The sequence below is a fragment of the Hypanus sabinus genome, chromosome 23, assembly GCF_030144855.1.
Source record: "Hypanus sabinus isolate sHypSab1 chromosome 23, sHypSab1.hap1, whole genome shotgun sequence".
NCBI lineage: Eukaryota > Metazoa > Chordata > Chondrichthyes > Myliobatiformes > Dasyatidae > Hypanus > Hypanus sabinus.
Genome location: NC_082728.1, coordinates 55968013 through 55989226, shown reverse-complemented (window position 1 = coordinate 55989226; position 21214 = coordinate 55968013). Strand labels below are relative to the sequence as shown.

Here is a 21214-nt window from a genome sequence, read left to right as displayed (position 1 = left end):
AGTCCCCACAGGGATGAACTGGGGTGAGTACCCTGCGGGAGAGGGACCAGGACAGGTTTGCCACGGGGGAGGGATCGGGGCGGGTACACACGGGAGAGGGATGGGGCGGGTACACCACAGGGGAGGGACTGGGGCGGGTACATTAATGTCCCATAGGGGACATTAAGAGTTGTGGATTCTTACATAGAAACATAGAAAACCTACAGCACAATACAGGCCCTTCAGCCCACAAAGTTGTGCCGAACATGTCCCGACCTTAGAAATTACCAGGTTTACCCATAGCCCTCTATTTTCCGAAGCTCCATGTACCTATCCAAAAGTCTCTTAAAAGACCCTATCATATCTGCCTCCACCACCGTTGCTGGCAGCCCATTCCACGCACTCACCACTCTCTGAGTAAAAAAAAAACTTACTCCTGATATCTCCTCTGTACCTACTCCCCAGCACCTTAAACTTGTGTCCTCTTGTGGCAACAATTTCAGCCCTGGGAAAAAGCCTCTGACTATCCACACAATCAATGCCTTTCATCATCTTGTACACCTCTATCAGGTCACCTCTCATCCTCCGTTGCTCCAAGGAGAAATGGCTGAGTTGACTCAACCTATTCTCATAAACCATGCTCCCCAATCCAGGCAACATCCTTGTAAATCTCCTCTGCACCCTTTCTATGGCTTCCACATCCTTCCTGTAGTGAAGCGACCAAAACTGAGCACAGTATTCAAAGTGGGGTCTGACCAGGGTACTATATAGCTGCAACATTACCTCTCGGCTCCTAAATTCAATGCTACGATTAATGAAGGCCATATGCCTTCTTAACCACAGAGTCAACCTGTGCAGCAGCTTTGAGTGTCCTATGGACTCGAACCCCAAGATCCCTCTGATCCTCCACACTGCCAAGAGTCTTACCATTAATACTATATTCAGCCATCATATTTGACCTACCAAAATGAACCACTTCACACTTATCGGGGTTGAACTCCATCTGTTACTTCTCAGCCCAGTTTTGCATCCTATCAATGTCCCACTGCAACCTCTGACAGCCCTCCACACTATCCATGACACCCCCAACCTTTGTGTCATCAGCAAACTTACTAACCATTCCCTCCACTTCCTCATCCAGGTCATTCATGAAAATCACGAAGAGTAAGGGTCCCAGAACAGATCCCTGAGACACTACACTGGTGACCGACCTCCATGCAGAATATGACCCATCTACAACAACTCTTTGCCTTCTGTGGGCAAGCTAGTTCTGGATCCACAAGGCAATGTCCCCTTTGATCCCGTACTCCTTACTTTGTCAGTAAGCCTTAATGGGGTACCTTATCAAATGCCCTGCTGAAATCCATATGCACTACATCTACTGCTCTTCCTTCCTCAATGTGTTTGGTCACATCCTCAAAATATTCAATCAGGCTCGTAAGGCATGATCTGCCCTTGACAAAGCCATGCTGAGTATTCCTAATCATATTCTACCTCTACAAATGTTCATAAATCCTGCCTCTCAGGATCTTCTCCATCAAGTTACCAACCACTGAGGTAAGACTCACTGGTCTATAATTTCCTGGGCTATCTCTACTCCCTTTCTTGAATAAAGGAACAACATTCGCAACCCTCCAATTCTCCGGAACCTCTCCCGTCCCCATTGATGATGCAAAGATCATAGCCAGAGGCTCAGCAATCTCCTCCCTCGTCTCCCACAGTAGCCTGGGGTACATCTCATCCAGTCCCAGCGACTTATCCAACTTGATGCTTTCCAAAAGCTCCAGCACATCCTCTTTCTTAATATCAGTGTGCAATGTACTGTGTATGTAATCAAAATGGCTTCTTTGGTTTGCTAGAGTAGGAATGCTTTTATGTCTGATAAGTGTCTTTTTCTTGCAGTTGTTTAGCTTTGGACTTGCTGATATGGGGATTGTATTCATTTGTTAACCAATGGGGAATGTTATTTTGTCTTGTGGGGCTGGGAGCTTGGGGGGGTTTCGTGGTCTTTTGGGGTGGGGGGAGGAGACGCCAACGAAGGTGGACGTGTGCTGCACTGCTTGGTCGACCACTGGGGGTGGTCCCAGGTGCAAGGACATGGAGGTCGGAGGCAAGCAACGAGGGGTTGAATGGTTCGATGGTTGAGCTCCAACGATGTGCACTAAACTGATTGAACTTTGATAAGTTGGCGCCTTTTGCTTTATTTTCTTTTCCTTCATATATACTGTATTGCATAGTACTCTTTAAGTTTTAGTAAAATCTTTAAAGTGTATTCCATAATGGTATCTGGTGTGAGTTTGATATTGCGATCCTGTATCAAGAACAGCTTTTACGTAAACTCCCTCTATCCGTAGACACACACTGGCACAGGGTCCTACCAGCCCATCCGGAATAGAGGCATGGGCACCCGGTGGTCCTCTGGCTGATCTCTGGGAATGTGTTCCTCCAGAGGCTCCTGTCCATTCCCTCACTCATCGGGATCTGGTAATACCCACTCCTTAAATCCAGCACACGGAACCATTTCGCTCTACTCAGGCAGGCCAACGCGTCACATCCTCAACATCTGCTGGGTCATCTACATGCTCAAGCTTTTCAGTCTGCTGCAAGTCATCGCTACTATCATCAAGATCCTTTTCCCACAGTGAATACTGAAGTAAAGTATTCATTAAGTACTTCTGGTATTTCCTCTGGTTCCATACACACCTTCTCACTGTCACACATGTTAGGTTCTATTCTTTCATGTCTTATCCTCTTGCTCTTCACATACTTTAGAATTCCTCGGGGCTTTCCTTAATCCTGCCTTCCAAGGCGTTTTCATGGTCCCTTCTGGCTCTCCTTATTTTCTTCTTAATTTCCTTCCTGTTAGCCTTATTAACTTCTAGATCTCTAACATTACCTAGCTCTCTGAACCTTTGGTAAGTTTTCCTTTTCTTCTTGACTAGATTTATTACAGCCTTTGTACGCCATGGTTCCTGTACCCTGCCATAACTTCCCTGTCTCATTGGAACGTACCTATGCAGAACTCCACACAATATCCCCCGAACATTCACCACATTTCTTCCATACTTTTCCCTGAGAACATCTGTTTCCAATTTAAGCTTCCAATATCCTGCCTGGTAGCCTCATAATTTCCCTTACTCCAACTAAATGCTTTTCTAACTTGTCTGTTCCTATCTCTTTCCAGTGCTATCGTAAAGGAGATAGAATTAGAGAACACAGAACATAGAATAGTACAGCACAGTACAAACCCTTTGGCCCACAATGTTGTGCTGACCCTTAAACCCTGACTCCCATATAAACCCCCACCTTAAATTCCTCCATATACCTATCTTGTAGTCTTTTAAACTTCATTAGTGTATCTGCCCCACCACTGACTCAGGCAATGCATTCCACGCACCAACCATTCTCTGAGTAAAAAACCTTCCTCTAATATCCCCCTTGAACTTCCCACCCCTTACCTTAAAGCCACGTCCTCTTGAATTGAGCTGTGAGGCGCTGGCTGTCCACTCTATCTATTCCTCTTAAGATCTTGTATACCTCTATCACATCTCCTCTCATTCTCCTTCTCTCCAAAGAGTAAATCCCTAGCTCCCTTAATCTTTGATCATAATGCATACTCTCTAAACCAGGCAGCATCCTGGTAAATCTCCTCTGTACCCTTTCCAATGCTTCCACATCCTTCCTATAGTGAGGCAACCAGAACTGGACACGCTACTCCAATGTGGCCTAACCAGAGTTTTATAGAGCTGCATCATTACCTCGCACTCTTAAACTCTATCCCTTGACTTATGAAAGCTAACACCCCATAAGCTTTCTTAACTACCCTATCTACCTATGAGGCAACTTTCAGGGATCTGTGGTCATGTACCCCCAGATCCCTCTGCTCCTCCACACTCCCAAGTATCCTGCCATTTACTTTGTACTTTGCCTTGGAGTTTGTCCTTCCAAAGTGTACCACCTCACACTTCTCCAGGTTGAACTCCATCTGCCACTTCTCAGCCCACTTCTGTATCCTATCAATGTCTTTCTGCAATCTTCAATAATCCTCTGCACTATCTACAACACCACCAACCTTTATGTCGTCTGCAAACATGCCAACCCACCCTTCTACACCCACATCCAGGTTGTTAATAAAAACCACGAAAAGTAAAGGTCCCAGAACCGATCCTTGTGGGACACCACTAGTCACAACCCTCCAATCTGAATGTACTCCCTCCACCACGACCCTCTGCTTTCTGCAGGCAAGCCAATTCTGAATCCACCTGGCCAAACTTCCCTGGATCCCCTGCCTTCTGACTTTCTGAATAAGCCTACCTTGTAGAACCTTGTCAAATGTATCACTATCTCCAATATGCTCTCCCACTGAGAGATCTGACACCTGACCGAGTTCATTTCCCAATACCAAATCAAGTACAGCCTCTCCTCTTGTAGGCTTATCTACATATTGTGTTAAGAAACCTTCCTGAACTCACCTAACAAACTCTACCCCATCTAAACCCCTCACTCCAGGGAGATGCAATTGATATTTGGGAAATTCAAATCTCTCACCACGACAACTCTGTTATTATCACACCTTTCCAGGATCTGTTTCCCTATCTGCTCCTCGATATCCCTGTTACTATTGGACGGCCTATAAAAAAACACCCAGTAAAGTTATTGACCCCTTCCTGTTCCTAACCTCCACCCATAGTGATTCTGTGGACAATCCCTCCATGGCGTCCACCTTTTCTGCAGCTGTGACACTATCTCTGATCAACAGTGCCATGCCCCCACCTCTTCTGCCTCCCTCCCTGTCCTTTCTGAAACATCTAAAACCCAGCACTTGAAGTAACCATTCCTGTCCCGGAGTCATCCAAGTCTCTGTAATGGCCATCACATCTTATCTCCAAGTACAGATCCACGCTCTAAGCTTACCTGCTTTGTTCACAACACTCCTTGTGTTAACTTTCTCGGTGAATGGAAACAAAGCAAATTCCTTGTTAACTTTTCTCGTATGATTAGGGCACGATGAAGGGGAGATATCCGGATTACTGTGTGGCATTCTGGTTACTTCAGAATGCAGTTGTGTAGGAGAAAGTGCAGTTCACTGGGATATTGCCAAGTAGAGATTGGATAGGCTAGGGTTGTTTTCCCTGGTGTAGAGACTGAGAGGTGATGATAAAAGTGTAAAAGATCATGAGGGGCATGGATAGGGTTAATAGAATAATTTCCCCTAGTAGGGGTATCAAAAACAAAAGGGCATATGTTTAAGGTGAGGTTTAAAGGGGTCTGAGTACTGCGTTCTTTACGAAAGGAGTGGTTGATATCTGAAGTATGCTGGCAGTGGAGGGGGTGGGTTCATTTTAAGAGGCATTTAGAAAAATATTTAAATAAGGAAGGCAGAGGAAGATACAGACCTAATGTGGGTGTAGTGGGTAGAAAACTCAGCAAGCATGTGATAGGCATGTTTCTCTGCTGTAGAACTCTATGACTCTGTCCAAATTTTCACTGTTGTGTCATTAATATTTGAGTAATATTGGTTGATTAAGTATTCTTGGTTGTTTAAATAATTCATTATGGGTTTATATGTAAAAATACATTAAGTACATACATCCTCACGTTACCACTTGATACGTGCGCATCTTGCTGAAAGTAAAAACAAAGTAGACCTGTATCCCCGAACTCTTGTCTTCCTTTGAATTAGTTTATTGTTTTGAAGTAACTCATACCATTAATAGAGTAAGTGTAATGCTTGGAAGGATCCAGAGTTGAAGGGACCTCGTGTGGGTCACTGGAAATCTAACTGGATACCACAGATGCAATGAGATAACATCCAGTAAATGGCAGCCAGTAATACCATGGAATCTTTTATTCCCACTGAGGGTGTAGACAAGCTCTCAGTGCAGTAACACATCAGAGAGATGGCAGCTTCATCCACATAGCAATAACTCAGTATTGCACTAGAGTGCTAACATAGACAATGGACCTGTCAATGATTCAGAAAGCTTGGAGATAGACTCATTGATTCCATAATGTCAAACACACGTCAACACGAATCCTACAGTGATCCTAGACAGGTACAGTGTAGAAAAGGCCCTTTGAACCTACATTGACCATCAGCTGTCCATTTACACCAAACCTTCATTCTCTCCACATTCCCATCAAGACCCCTCTCAATTCAAACACTGACCTACAGATTTGGGCTAGTTTACAGTGGCCAATTAATCTACATATTGCACATGTTTGGGATGTGGCAGGAATCCTACACAGGATCCCATTGCTTTCTTGCCCCCCACCCCTACCCAGAACATGCACAGTCCTATCCACATTCCCAAAATCCTACCATCTATCTCTTCACTAGGGGTCAATTAACCCATCAGCTATCTCCCCAATGGAAAGCATCCTATCAGGATGCATCACAGCTTGTTATGGCAACTGCTCTGCACGTAACCAGAAGAAACTGCAGAAAGTTGTGGACACAGCTCATCACATCACAGAGACCCAGCCTTACCTTAATGGGCCCTGTCTCTCCTTTTCACTACCTCAGTAAAGCAGCCAGCATAATCACCCACCCAGGACATTTGGGACGTAGATACAAAAGTTTGAAAGCATGTATATCACCAGGCTCAACTCACTGTTACAGGATTATTGAATGGACCCTAGTATGATAAGATGGACACTTGAGCTCACAATCTACCTTGTGACCTTGCACTGCACCTTCTCTGTAACACTTCATTCTGCAAACTGTTATTGTTTCCCCTTACCCTACCTCAATGCACTGTAATGATTTCATCTGTATGTGTGGCATGCAAAACAAATTTTTTCATTCTGCCTCATTATATGTGACAATAATAAACCAATTTTAAACACAAGAGATTCTGCAGATGCTGGTAATCCAAAGCAACACACAACGAAGAACTTTAGCAAGTCAGGTAGCATCTATGTAGGGGAACAAGCAGTCAACATTTTGGGCTGAGACTTTTCTTCAGGACTAATGAACCAGTTTATGAATTTTATCAATAGAATTGTGAAGTTACACCTTCTGACTCGGAGGGAAGAGCAGTGCCACTACCAGATTATTTCTAATATTGATACAGTAAAGTAAAGACAATTTAGTTTTTTTGCAAGATTAGGCAAGAACTTTTGCCCAACCATTATTTAGTTATTTCCAATGGACAAAGGGTTTGAAAATGAAAACAAACTGAAGGAGAGTGTGCTGGTATCTACCACACTCCATCAACATCTCAACAGGTGTAGTTGAATAATTTGTGCTGTGTTTCTTCAGTAGATTTCCCCTGGCATGGAACAGTCAGCCAATGAGGATAATAAGTTGCCCATTGTGATGAGAGAAGAAAACAGGGGCAGAAGACGTAAGCTGCGAGCCAACACTGCCAGGAACATGCAGTTCTATTCACTGGAGCAGCTGCCTCTCGATTTTGTTCTCCCCACACGGAACAAGTTCAACAGTACCCACGAGAGGATCTCCATGGAGGTGCTGGGGAACTACACAGTTGAACAACTGAAAGCAAGGATTTGGGTGAAGGCTGGTGGGGTCAGCACCAACCCAGACTTCTACCAGAAGTTCAGCCCTGACCACTTCAGACTGCTGTACCAAAAGGAAGGACAGTGGTATGAGATATACGACAAACACCAGGTGATCCAGACATTGGATTGCGTCAACTACTGGAAGACACTACAGAGAAACAATGGCAAGATCCACCTGGTAGAAAAGATAAAGGCTTCTGAGGAATCCTTGCAGTTGCAGAGTGACTTGAACTATCTGATCGGCTATGATGTAACAGATGTTAGCAATGTCCATGATGATGAGCTGGAATTTACCCGTCGGAAGCTGATCACACCTCAGCTAAGTGAAGTGTCCAGCCGGGATGCAATGCTGTACTCAATGGACCCTTGTATCACCTCAAAACCTTTGCCTGAACATCTGCTGAGCAAGATTTGTAACAATCACATTTTCATAATCATCCACAGAGGAACGATGAGCCTAACTATCAAAGTGTCCATTGATGAGACCCCACAGACCATCCTGAAGAATTTCTTCAAGAAAATGGCTAACAAGATGGGGCTGCTGGGGATCTCAGAATTCCAAAGTGAGGATGACTTTGTCCTCCGGGTTTGTGGCAGGGAGGATTACATTGTCGGTGACAATCCAATCAAGGACTTCTGCTGGATCAGAAGCTGTCTGAAGAATGGTGAAGAAATCCATTTTGTGCTGGTTCAGCCCCCTGACCCAAAGTTGGATGTCGTTCAGAAGGAAGAGTGGCCACTGGTGGATGATTGCACAGGGGTGACTGGGTCACATGAACAGCTGACCCTGGAAGGAAAAGATCATGACAAAGTCTTCACCATTTCCCTCTGGGACTGTGCCAGAAAGTTCAGAGTCAAGATTGTTGGAATTGACATCCCTGTTCTCCCAAGGAACACAGAACTGACGGTCTTTGTTGAGGCCAGCATACTGTATGGGCAGCAGGTTCTTTCACAGCAGAAGACGTCCACCAAAGCATTCACAGAAGAGGTGCTGTGGAATACCTGGCTGGAGTTCGACATTAAAGTCAGAGACCTGCCCAAAGGAGCACGGCTGAACCTCCAGGTTTACTGTGGCAAAGCACCAGTGCAGAGTGCCAAGAGTGCCTTCCAGATGCAAGATGATAACACGGTGGAGAGCAAGAGCAAGAATCACGTGCTATACTACGTCAACCTCTTGGTGATCGACCATCGGTCTCTCCTCAGGCAAGGAGAGTACATGCTTCACATGTGGAAGATCCCCGACAAAGGTGAAGAGCAAGGAACCATCGAAGCTGACAAACTCACATCAGCAACCAATCCTGACAAGCAGACATCCATGGCCATCTGCATCCTGTTTGACAGGTACAATTACCCCATTGCACTGCCCCGAAGCCGTCACACCCCTGCCTGTAAGCTGGAGAGGCCAGGCCAGGAAATGCACAGCCAGCTGCGTAAACAGTTTGAAGAGATCATCAGCACAGACCCCTTAAACCTACTGAGCTCTGAAGACAAAGAGTTACTTTGGCACTTTAAGAATGAGTGTATGAGGCAGCCCAAAGCCTACCCCAAGTTCCTCAGCTCTGTGAAGTGGGGACAGCAGGAGGTGGTGCTGAAAACACACCAGCTGCTGGAAGATCAGGATGTATGGGACAACAGTCCTTTGGACGTGGGACTCGCAATGCAGCTCCTGGACTGCCGATTTTCAGATGAGCAAGTTCGGACATTGGCTATTCGAAAGCTGGAGACCCTTGACAATAGTGGGGTGCTGTGTTATCTCCTACAGTTAGTCCAGGTAAAGTAATCCCCAATTACAGTTGGTCCAGGTACAGTAATCCCCAATTACACACCAGTGTACTGAAAGAGGAGTTCAAACATGAGTGACCAGTGTAGCAATGTTTACTGCAGGCCAGATAGTCGAGGATTGATAAACCAGCCCTTGAAACAAAGCACATGTCGGGCAGGGTAGCTGAATTGTCCAAGGATTCTGGACACAGAAGCCAACTGAGATCCATTTCCCTTGTAATTGCCAGTGTTTGCAGAATGAGGACTCAGTCTGCAATGGGGCTTAACTTAGTAGCACCCTCCTGGAAGCTGTCTGGTTCTTTTACTCAGAATGCAAATGCAGTACACAACAGGCCCATGGGCCGGTTAAGGCAGGGATACAGTTCGGGAGAAGGATGGAGTAAAAGAGAGAGAAATTAAAGAAAATTAAAATGGATAGCTGCATCTAAAACAACCTTAGCTTGGGGATGAAGCTTCATGCTTCCAATCAAGTGGATCTGCCAAGTAGTGTCTCCAAAAGCAAAAGCAATAATATCGGCAAATGAATGTCTTTCAATGTTACAGCCCCAGTACAACAGTGTAACACTGATACACCCCAAACCCCTCACTGTAACACTGATATACCCCACACCCCAAAAAGTAGCACTGAAACACCCCACTACCACAAAGTAACACTGATATACACCACACCACTCACTATAACACTGACACATCCCTCATCCATCACTGTAACATTGATACAACCTAGTCACCACTGTAACAGTGACACACCTCACCCCCTTCACTGTAACACAAATACACCCCACACCCCTCACTGTGACACTGACACATCCTTCATCCATCACTGTGACACTGACACACCACTCAACCCTCACTGTAACACTGACACACCACACAACCCTCAGTGTGACACTGATACACCACTTAATCCTCACTGTAACACTGACACACCACACAACCCTCAGTGTAACACTGACACACCCCACACCCCTCACTGTGAAACTGACACACTTCATACCCCTCACTGTAACACTGACACACCCCACAAGCCTCACTGTAATACTGACAAAGCCAATGCCCCTCACTGTAACATTGGTACACCCACACCCATCAGTGTAACACTGATTCACCCCATATCCCACACTGTTACACTGAAACACTCAACACCACTCACAGTAACATTGATACACCCCACACCCTTCACTTTATTGCTGACAAACCCCACATCTCTCACTGTAATACTGAGACACCCCACAAACCTCACAGCAACACTGATTCACCCCACAATGCTCATTGTAACACTGATACGCCCTACACCATCAATGTAACACCGACACATTCACACCCCTCACTGTGACACTGACATACCCCACACCCCTCACTGTAACACTGACACACCCACACCCCTCACTGTAACACTGACACACCCCACACCCCTCACTGTGACACTGATACACACCACACCGCTCACTATAACACGGACACACCCCACAACCCTCATTGTAAAACTAATACACCCCAGACACTTCACTAAGACTGATGCACCTCACACCTTGCACTGTAATTCTGTTACATCCCACACCCTCATTGTAACATTAATACACCCCACACTGTTACTCTGATTCACCCAAACCCCTCACTGTAACACTGACACACCTCACATCCTTCACTGTAACATGGGCACACCCTGATGCACCATCAATAACTCACTCTGAGACGTAAGGCGAGATATCGGCTTTTATTGACTAGAAGAAGGAAGAAGCAGTGAGTGACCACCATACTACATCCTGGAGACTGAGAGGCCAGGCTCAGGCCTTTATCGCCTTTATACAGGTGTCTGAGGGAGGAGCCACAGGAGCAGTCAGCAGGGGGCGTGTCCAGACAGGTATATGTAGTTCACCACACACCCCACACCGCTCACTGTAACATTGATACACCCCACACCGCTCACTGTAACACGGACACACCCCACACCCCTCACTGTAACACGGACACACACTACACCCTCACTGTAACATTGATACAAACCACACCCCTCACTGTAATACTGATACACCCCTCACTGTAACACGGACACACACCACACCCCTCACTGTAACATTGATACACACCACACCCCTCACTGTAATACTGACACACACCACACTGCTCACTGTAACATTGATACACACCACACCTCTCACTATAACATTGATACACCCCACATAGTGCACTGTAAAACTGATACACCCCACACCCCTCACTGTAACACGGACACATCCCACACCCCTCACTGTAACATTGATACACACCACACCTCTCACTGTAACACTGATACACCCCACACCCCTCACTGTAACATTGATACACACCACACCTCTCACTGTAACACTGATACACCCCACACCCCTCACTGTAACATTGATACACACCACACCCCTCACTGTAACATTGATACACCCCACACCTCTCACTGTAACATTGATACACACCACACCCCTCACTGTAACATTGATACACCCCACACCTCTCACTGTAACACTGATACACCCCACACCCCTCACTGTAACACTGATACACCCCACACCCCTCACTGTAACATTGATACATACCACACCCCTCACTATAACATTGATACACCCCTCACTGTAACACGGACACACCCCACACCCCTCACTGTAACATTGATACACAGCACACCCCTCACTGTAATACTGATACACCCCACACCCCTCACTGTAACATTGATACACACCACATACTGCACTGTAACACTGATACACCCCACACCCCTCACTGTAACACGGACACACCCCACACCCCTCACTGTAACATTGATACACACCACACCTCTCACTGTAACACTGATACACCCCACACCCCTCACTGTAACATTGATACACACCACACCTCTCACTGTAACACTGATACACCCCACATACTGCACTGTAACACTGATACACCCCACAACCCTCACTGTAACACTGATACACCCCACACCCCTCACTGTAACATTGATACACACCACACCCCTCACTATAACATTGATACACCCCTCACTGTAACACGGACACACCCCACACCCCTCACCGTAACATTGATACACACCACACCTCTCACTGTAACACTGATACACCCCACACCCCTCACTGTAACATTGATACACACCACACCTCTCACTGTAACACTGATACACCCCACACCCCTCACTGTAACATTGATACACACCACACCTCTCACTGTAACACTGATACACCCCACATACTGCACTATAAAACTGATACACCCGACACTTCCTTGTAATGCTGACACACCCCACACCCTACACTGTAACACTGAATCACTCCATACCACTCATTGTAACATTGACTCACTCCATACCACTCACTGTAACACTGCCACACCCCACACCCTTCACTGTAAGATTAATATACCCCAGCACCTCTCAATGTAACACAGACCCACCTCAATCATCTTGACTTTCACTACATTGAAGTACATGGTTATTTTTATTTAGTAACCCTAGCTGCATGGCATCTACTGACTCAAATGGTACTTTAATCTAATTTCAGGCGGTCAAGTTTGAGCCTTACCATGACAGTGCCCTTGCACGATTTCTCCTGAAAAGAGCATTAAGAGTGAGTATTTAATTGCTGATTGCCAATTTCAAAGAACATTTTTCATTTTCTACTGCAATTATACAAGGCCTTGGTGAGACTACACCTAGAATATTGTGTGCAGTTTTGATCCCCTAATCTGAGGAAAGATATTCTTGCCATAGAGGGAGTACAGAGAAGGTTCACCAGATTGAATCCTGGGATGGCAGGATTTTCATATGAAGAAAGACTGGATCGACTAGGCTTATACTCACTGGAATTTAGAAGATTGAGGGGGGATCTTATTGAAATGTATAAAATTCTAAAGGGATTGAACAGGCTAGATGCAGGAAGATTGTCTCCGATGTTGGAAAAGTCCAGAACGAGGGGTCACAGTTTAAGGATAAAGGGGAAGCCTTTTAGGACCGAGATGAGGAAAAACTTCTTCACACAGAGAGTGGTGAATCTGTGGAATTCTCTGCCACAGGAAACAGTTGAGGCCAGTTCATTGGCTATATTTAAGAGGAAGTTAGATATGGCCCTTGTGGCTAAAGGGATCAGGGGGCATGGAGAGAAAGCAGGTACATGGTTCTGAGTTGGATGATCAGCCATGATCATACTGAATGGTGGTGCAGGCTCAAAGCGCCAAATGGCCTACTCCTGCACCTATTTCCTATGTTTCTATTTTTATTCCTCCCAGAATTTAAAGGAAAAATCTCTTGCTCTATAGAGTAAACGGATCGGCCATTTTCTTTTCTGGTTTTTGAGAAGTGAAGTGGCTGGATCGATGCACTATCGCCAGCGGTACGCAGTCATTCTGGAGGCATACCTGCGAGGCTGCGGTGCAGCCATGCTGAGAGACTTCAGGAAGCAGGTTCAGGTGATGGAAACCCTGCACAAAGTGACACTGGAGATAAAGAATGTCACTGCTGAGAAGTACGACGTTTCACCTCAAGGTATGTTGACCATCTTTGGCTGCAAGTGATGATACAATAATTCTTCATGCAATCACTGCTACCTGTGATGGAGGTTAATTTCACACATAAAATCTATTTGTGTAACCATTCTTGACACTGCTATTTGAAGAATATTCCTGTCTTTGGTGGGAGATATTGCTGTAGTGCCTCAGGGATCTGTTCTAGTACCCATACTCTTCATGATTTTTATAAAATGACCTGGATAAGGAAGTGGAGGGATGGGTTAGTAAGTTTGCTAATGACACTAAGATTAGAGGTGTTGTGGATAGTGTGGAAGGCTGTCAGAGGTTACAGCAGGACATTGATAGGATGCAAAATTCAGCTGAGAAGTGGGAGATGGAGTTCAACCCTGATAAGTGTGAAGTGGTTCATTTTGGTAGGTCAGATATGATGGCAGAATATAGTATTAATAGTAAGACTCTTGGCAATGTGGAGGATCAGAGGGATCATGGGGTCCGAGTCCATAGGAAACTCAAAGCAGTGATTAAGAAGGCCTATGGTGTATTGGCCTTCATCAATTGTGGAATTGAATTTAGGAGCTGAGAGGTAATGTTGCAGCTGTATAGGAACCTGGTCAAACCCCACTTGGAGTACTGTGCTCAGTTCTGGTTGCCTCACTACAGGAAAGATGTGGAAGCCATAGAAAGGGTGCAGAGGAGATTTACAAAGATGTTGCCTGGATTAGGGAGCATGCCTTATGAGAATAGGTTGAGTGAACTCGGCCTTTTTTCCTTGGTGCGATGGAGAATGAGAGGTGACCTGACAGAGGTGTATAAGATGATGAGAGGCATTGATCATGTGAATAATCAGAGGCTTTCTCCCAGGGCTGAAATGGTTGCCACAGGAGGACACAGGTTTAAGGTGCTGGGGAGTAGGTACAGAGGAGATGGCAGGGGTAATTTTTTTAACTCAGAAAGTGGTGAGTATGTGGAATGGTGGTGGAGGCGGATACGATAGGGTCTTTTAAGAGACTTTTGGATAGGTACATGGAGCTTCCAAGGTGGGGACATGTTTGGTACAACTTTGTGGGCCGAAGGGCCTGTAATGCGCTATAGGTTTTTTATGTTTCTACGAGTTCTATTGTATTGAGAAGTTGATTAGCTAGACACTGTTTGATGAGTAAACTAATCTGAAAGTTTAGACTGCCTCTCTAATGTCAATTGCGTTCTTGTATCAAAATGAAGATTTATCAGGTGGTTAGCCTACAGTGAATAGTGCAACTGGTTATATAATGAATATTCCCCTTTTTGGAAAATGATTAACTAAGAGAACAATGGTGTCTTCCATCACTAGGTGTTTGAATTCTGGGAAATAAGTTGAGCTCCCACAATTTCATATAGTGTTCCCTTAAATTGACCTTGGAAAGACTTACTTTAAAGGAAGAGGAAGTATGATCTAATTAGAACTCCCTGCCCAAGGAAGCAGTAGAGGTTACCTTATTAAATATATTTAAGGCAGAGTTAGATAATTTTTTGCATAATAGGGGAATTAAGTTTTTGGGAAAAGGTAGGTAAGCAGGGTTGAGTTCACAGCGAGATCAGGCATGATTTTATTAAATGGCGGAGCAGGCAACAAGCCAGTTGGTCTACTCCTCCTGCTACTTCTTAAGTTCTGAGGTTTTTAAGGCCATCAAGTGTGTGTTTATTAAACACATCAGAAAATAAACCTGGCAGAACTGTAAACAAAGAACTGGGAAAATTAATTCAGAAAACAGAAAATGAATGAAGTCGTTCTCAGATCAGACAGTATCTGTGGAAAGAGTAACAAGTAACAGTTCAGGTTCAAGACAGGAGACGATGTTAGTTGGATTATTCTTCCAAAGTGTGATCACAGCTGAGATGATCTGAATAACTTCTCTCAGCGTATGGACTGGGTATAAATTCATAAAGGAACGGGAGAAACACAATGGATTGAATTCAGCAAAAACCCCCAAATCGAAATATCTTTCAGTAGTTTGAAAGTCCTGTCCCTACATGCCTTTGGGTAACTGCAATATTGTTCAAATGTCTGTAGGAAACTCACAGGCCAATTTGAACCCCATCAGCGATATAATCATGACGAGATTATTTGTTTCATTAAGATGATTGAAGATGCTAACTTCCCACTTATAGACAATAGGTGCAGACCATTCAGCCCTTCGAGCTTGCACCGCCATTCTGAGATCATGGCTGATCAATACCCGGTTCCTGCCTTGTCCCCATATCCCTTGATTCCCCTATCCATAAGATACCTATCTAGCTCCTTCTTGAAAGCATCCAGAGAATTGGCCTCCATTGCCTTCCGAGGCAGTGCATTCCAGACCCCCACAACTCTCTGGGAGAAGAAGTTTTTCCTTAACTCTGTCCTAAATGACCTACCCCTTATTCTCAAACCATGCCCTCTGGTACTGGACTCTCCCAGCATCTGGAACATATTTCCTGCCTCTATCTTGTCCAATCCCTAAATAATCTTATAAGTTGCAATCAGATCCTCTCTCAATCTCCTTAATTCCAGCGTGTACAAGCCCAGTCTCTCTAACCTCTCTACGTAAGACAGTCCGGACATCCCAGGAACTAAGCTCGTGAATCTACTCTGCACTCCCTCTATAGCCAGGATGTCCTTCCTTAACCCTGGAGACGAAAACTGTATACTTCTTTTCAGGAGATCTTTAATAGCCATCTAAGAGTAGGTGGGGCCTCAGTTTAACTACTTTTGAAAGCATCCCATGGGGACAGAACTCCCAGGGTGCAGCACTGAAATATTGACTTGGAATGTCACGTTCAAGCCACATGCTCAGGCAAGAGCGTAATTGCTCTGAGGCAGGAGTTGTGAAGTCAGAACTGCCTTCATAAATGCTGTACAGTACCTAACTGAGCCAATTTTATTTGTAGCCATCCTGCAGTTAAGGCATAAGCTGGAGAAACTCCAATCCACCGATTTCCCAGAAGATTTCCGGATTCCGTATGACCCTGGCCTCCGTGCTGGTGCACTTGTGGTAGGTCACGCCTGTGAGAGATTAAACCTGAGGGAGGTCACACCCATGGTGGGTCACACCCATGGGAGGTCTCAGCTTTAGTAAATCACACTTGTTATGGGGAAACTTTTCCCAGTTTCCTTAGACACTAAAATGCTTCTCATGTTGTCAAGGGTGTGTGTCAAGCTGAACTACAGAATGAACTTCACTCCGATGACAACTTTAATTGCTCGGTAGTCCTCACTGAAAAGATTGCGTAAAATTGTGGATCTGACACTCAACCCAACATCCGATTGCTATGAGTAACCAGCTTGAGAATCTGGTCATTGCAAATTGTCTTGAATCCTCCAAATTGGTGTCGGATGAGATCTTAAACAGAAGTGCCTGAATCATTTTTTCTCTGAATATCTGGGTCATGGTCACTCTCAGATTCCTAGGCTGCTGATCTCTGACGTGTCTCATGTTTTGCTGCACATTGCAGTGTTAGGAATATCCTCTCAACTCCACACTCAAGGGAAGGCGACCTCATCTACTTTTCCATCAGAATCAAAATCGAATCAGATTTATTATTACTGAAGTATGTTGTTTTGCAGCAGCAGTACATTGCAATACATAAAGAACTTATTATAAGTTTCAATAATGTAAAATATAAATACAATGCAAAAAAAGAGAAAAAAGTGAGTTGGTGTTTATAAGTTTGCTGTTTATTCTGAAATCTGATGGCAGAGAGGAAGAGGCTGTTCGTAAAGCATTGAGTATGGGTCTTCAGGCTTCTGTACCTCCTTCCTGATGGTAGTAATGAGAAGGGGGAACATCCTGGATGGTGAAGATCCTTAACGATGAATGGCCTCTTCTTAATTCATCAACTATCCAAGGTGTCCTTGATGCTGGGGAGGCAGGTGGCCTTGATGAATTTAAACTCTCTGCAGCTTTCTTTGATCCAGTGCAAGGCCCCTCCAAACCAGACAGTGATGCAACCAGTCAGAATGCGCTCCACTGTAGATATCTGCTCGAGTCTGGTGGCATACCAAACACCTCATGAAATAGAGCTGCTGGTATGCCTTTTTTCATAATTGCAACAATACATACGTAGGCCAAGATCGATCTTCAGAGATGTTGGCACCCTCGATCACTGTTCCCTATAAGCTGTGTGGGTGCGTGGCTGTGCAGACACTGAAATGCCCCTGCACACGTAGCCCGTGTTTCCTTTATATAATCTTAATATAAAGTGCCATGCAGTTTTCAGACTGTGAAGACATTTCCTGCTCAGAGCAATCCAGCTGTAAAACAAAATTAGAGAGAACATTACCCAGGAACCTTATTTATTCTTTCCACTGCTGACCCCTCAATGAGGTCTCGCATGTATTCCCTTGATTTCCCCTTCCTGAACTGAACAATCACTTCCTTGTTCCTCCCCTACCACACCCATCAGTATTACTTCTCAGAGGGTGTGCACTTTGCCCTCTGTCCCTGAGCTGTCTGTTCAATAGTTCAGTGGTTCCATTTAATATCAGAGAATGTATACAATATACAACAGAAATTCTCATTCTTATCCTTCAGACATCCACAAAAACAGAAGAGTGCCCCAAAGAATGAGTGACAGTTAAAATGTTAGAACCCCGACCTGTCCCACACACAAGCTGCAGCAAAGCAATGACCCTAGCCCTCCCCCATTTTCTTCAGCAGAAAAGCATCAGATCCTCCCCACCAAGCAAGCAATAGCAAAGCCCCCAAGACCATAATCTGTATCATCAAAAAATAATTGTTCACCTGACAATTCGATATACTGTACCATATTCATTATTCTTCCTCTCTCTCATAGAGAGGTCTCCCATGATGAGAAGGGAGACTAACAAGACAAATAAAGACACTGATTTACAGTGTTAAAAGTTTTACTTATCACATTTTTTCCTGAAGTCTCTGACTCAAGAATCAGCAACAAGCTCTCCCCCACCAATGAGAGAAAGGGAGTGAGCATGTGATTCACTCAGTATAGAGACCTCCGACAGCTGATCTGCTGTTCCCGATGTCCCATTTTCTCCTGCAATGCTTCAGTCAGTGGCACCGGCATAGAATCAGCTTGTTGCCAGAGCTGCAAAGCCTTAGGCATGCTTGTCTCCTAGGCCATGTCCTTGGGACATTGAGAAACAGCTGGTGTTGAGTCCCGAGCATGGGTCTCATCGCCACAAAGAACCAACGTTTGAGTGCAGCTCTCAGTCAGGCTCTTCGACAGAACCACGTCCACATTAAAAAGGAAAAGAGAGATGTTAAAGGTAGAAATGAGCTGTTTCTGCAGATGAGCTCGAAGAAGAGGTTGCTGTCTAGTGTCAGCCATTTCACACTGGTTTCTTTCATTCTAATAGCTCAGGGAATGTTAGCTTCCTGAGGGGGCTCAATCTGAAATATTGACTGTCCACTTCTCCCATAAATGCTGCTTGACCAGCTGGAGTTCCTCCTCCCTTTGAGTGTTGGTCCACATTCCAGCATCTGCAGTTTCTTTTGTCTCCAGGAACATGATAGTTGCTTGCATTTTAAACTCAAAGCTGTCAGCTTCATCGCTGGAAAGCATGTTTAAGTCAATAGGGTCATAGAATCATAGAAAAGTACAGCACAGAGTCTGTCAGCCCATCAAGTCAAGCTGCTTTTATTGTCATTTCAACCATAACTGCTGGTACAATACACAGTAAAAACAAAACAACGTCCCTCCAGGACCATGGTGCTACATGAAATAACACACAACTCAACTAGACTACCTGAAACAGACAGACATACTTTATTGATCCCGAGGGAATTTGGGTTTCGTTACAGCCGAATAGTGAGAATAGTAAAGAAATATAGCAATATAAAACCATAAATAATTAAATAATAATAAGTTAATCATGCCAAGTGGAAATAAGTCCAGGACGAGCCTATTGGCTCAGGGTGTCTGACACTCCGAGGGAGGAGTTGTAAAGTTTGATGGCCATAGGCAGGAATGACTTCTTATGTCGCTCAGTGTTAAGTCTTGGTGGAATGAGTCTCTGGCTGAATGTACTCCTGTGCCTAACCAGTACATTATGGAGTGGATGGGAGACATTGTCCAAGATGGCATGCAACTTGGACAGCATCCTCTTTTCAGACACCACCGTAGAGTCCAATTCCACCCCCACAACATCACTGGCCTTACAAATATGTTTGTTGATTCTGTTGGTGTCTGCTACCCTCAGCCTGCTGCCCTAGCACACAACAGCAAACATAATAGCACTGGCCACCACAGCCTCATAGAACATCCTCAGCATCGTCTGGCAGATGTTAAAGGACCGCAGTCTCCTCAGGAAATAGAGACTGCTCTGACCCTTCTTGTAGACAGCCTCATTGTTCTTTGACCAGTCCAGTTTATTGTCCATTTGTATCCCCAGGCATTTGTAATCCTCCACCATGTCCACACTGACCCCGGATGGAAACAAGGGTCACCGGTGCCTTAGCTCTCCTCAGGTCCACCACCAGCTCCTTAGTCTTTTTCACATTAAGCTGCAGATGATTCTACTCGCACCATGTGACAAAGTTTCCCACTGTAGCCCTGTACTCAGCCTCATCTCCCCTGCTGATGCATCCAACTATGGCAGAAACAACACAAAACTACACTAGACTACAAGAAACAACACAAAACTACATTAGACTTCAGACCTACACAGGACTACATAAAGTGCACAAAAACAGTGCAAGACAGTACAATAATTAATAAACAAGACAATAGGCACAGGAAAGGGCAAGTTACAATATAATAAATAATGTAAATGTAAACAATGTTTTAGCAGGAATTGAGAAAGAAATTATCAAAAATTGCAAAGGGAGTGGAGTGTGAGTGTGTGTACACACACACGTACGTACAGGTACAGAAGCCTGAAGACACACACTCAGCAATTCAGGAACAGCTTCTTCCCCTTTTTGCACGTTTTTAAAAAATCTATTCAATATACGTAATATTTACTTGTTTATTTATTATTATTACTGTTTTTATTTATTTTATTTTATTTTTTTATTTTATTTTATGTGTATGTGTGTGTATATATATATATATTCCTTTTTTCTCTGCTAGATTATGTATTCCATTGAACTGCTGCTGCTAAGTTAACAAATTTCATGTCACATACCGGTGACAATAAACCTGATTCTGATTCTTGCATGGAAGACCTATGGTTATACATGAGGTTGGAGCTGATGGTCCCTACTTCCAGAAAAGGTCACCCAGTTAGTTGTCAGTTTACTGTAGGCTTGTATATGTTCACACTTAGATGCTGAGCTTCGTGTTATGGCCGACTCCTTCTCTGAACATGTATTATTAGATGGGTCTTCTAGTAAACATCAGAAAGATGAAGATCCTCACCTTGCAGTACTACCCTCTGACAAACAATACCTATGACAAGAATTACAGGATCCAGCACTTCATGAAGATGGACTGTTGT

At 44.6% G+C, this 21214-nt stretch overlaps 1 protein-coding gene across 6 annotated transcripts in view; it reads left to right on the top strand.

The window, feature by feature from the left end:
• Positions 1 to 21214, top strand: part of pik3cg (phosphatidylinositol-4,5-bisphosphate 3-kinase, catalytic subunit gamma) — a 55368-nt gene that overhangs the window by 9689 nt on the left and 24465 nt on the right. For 5 of the 6 annotated variants that reach the window (XM_059948914.1, XM_059948909.1, XM_059948910.1 and 2 more), the window contains 4 exons: positions 7244 to 9274; positions 12816 to 12881; positions 13570 to 13795; positions 16687 to 16790. In XM_059948914.1, coding sequence (XP_059804897.1) covers positions 7259 to 9274; positions 12816 to 12881; positions 13570 to 13795; positions 16687 to 16790 — 2412 coding nt within the window. In that variant the 5' untranslated portion in view covers positions 7244 to 7258. The remainder of the gene's footprint in view (positions 1 to 7243; positions 9275 to 12815; positions 12882 to 13569; positions 13796 to 16686; positions 16791 to 21214) is intronic. The other variant, XM_059948911.1, reaches the window with a different exon arrangement.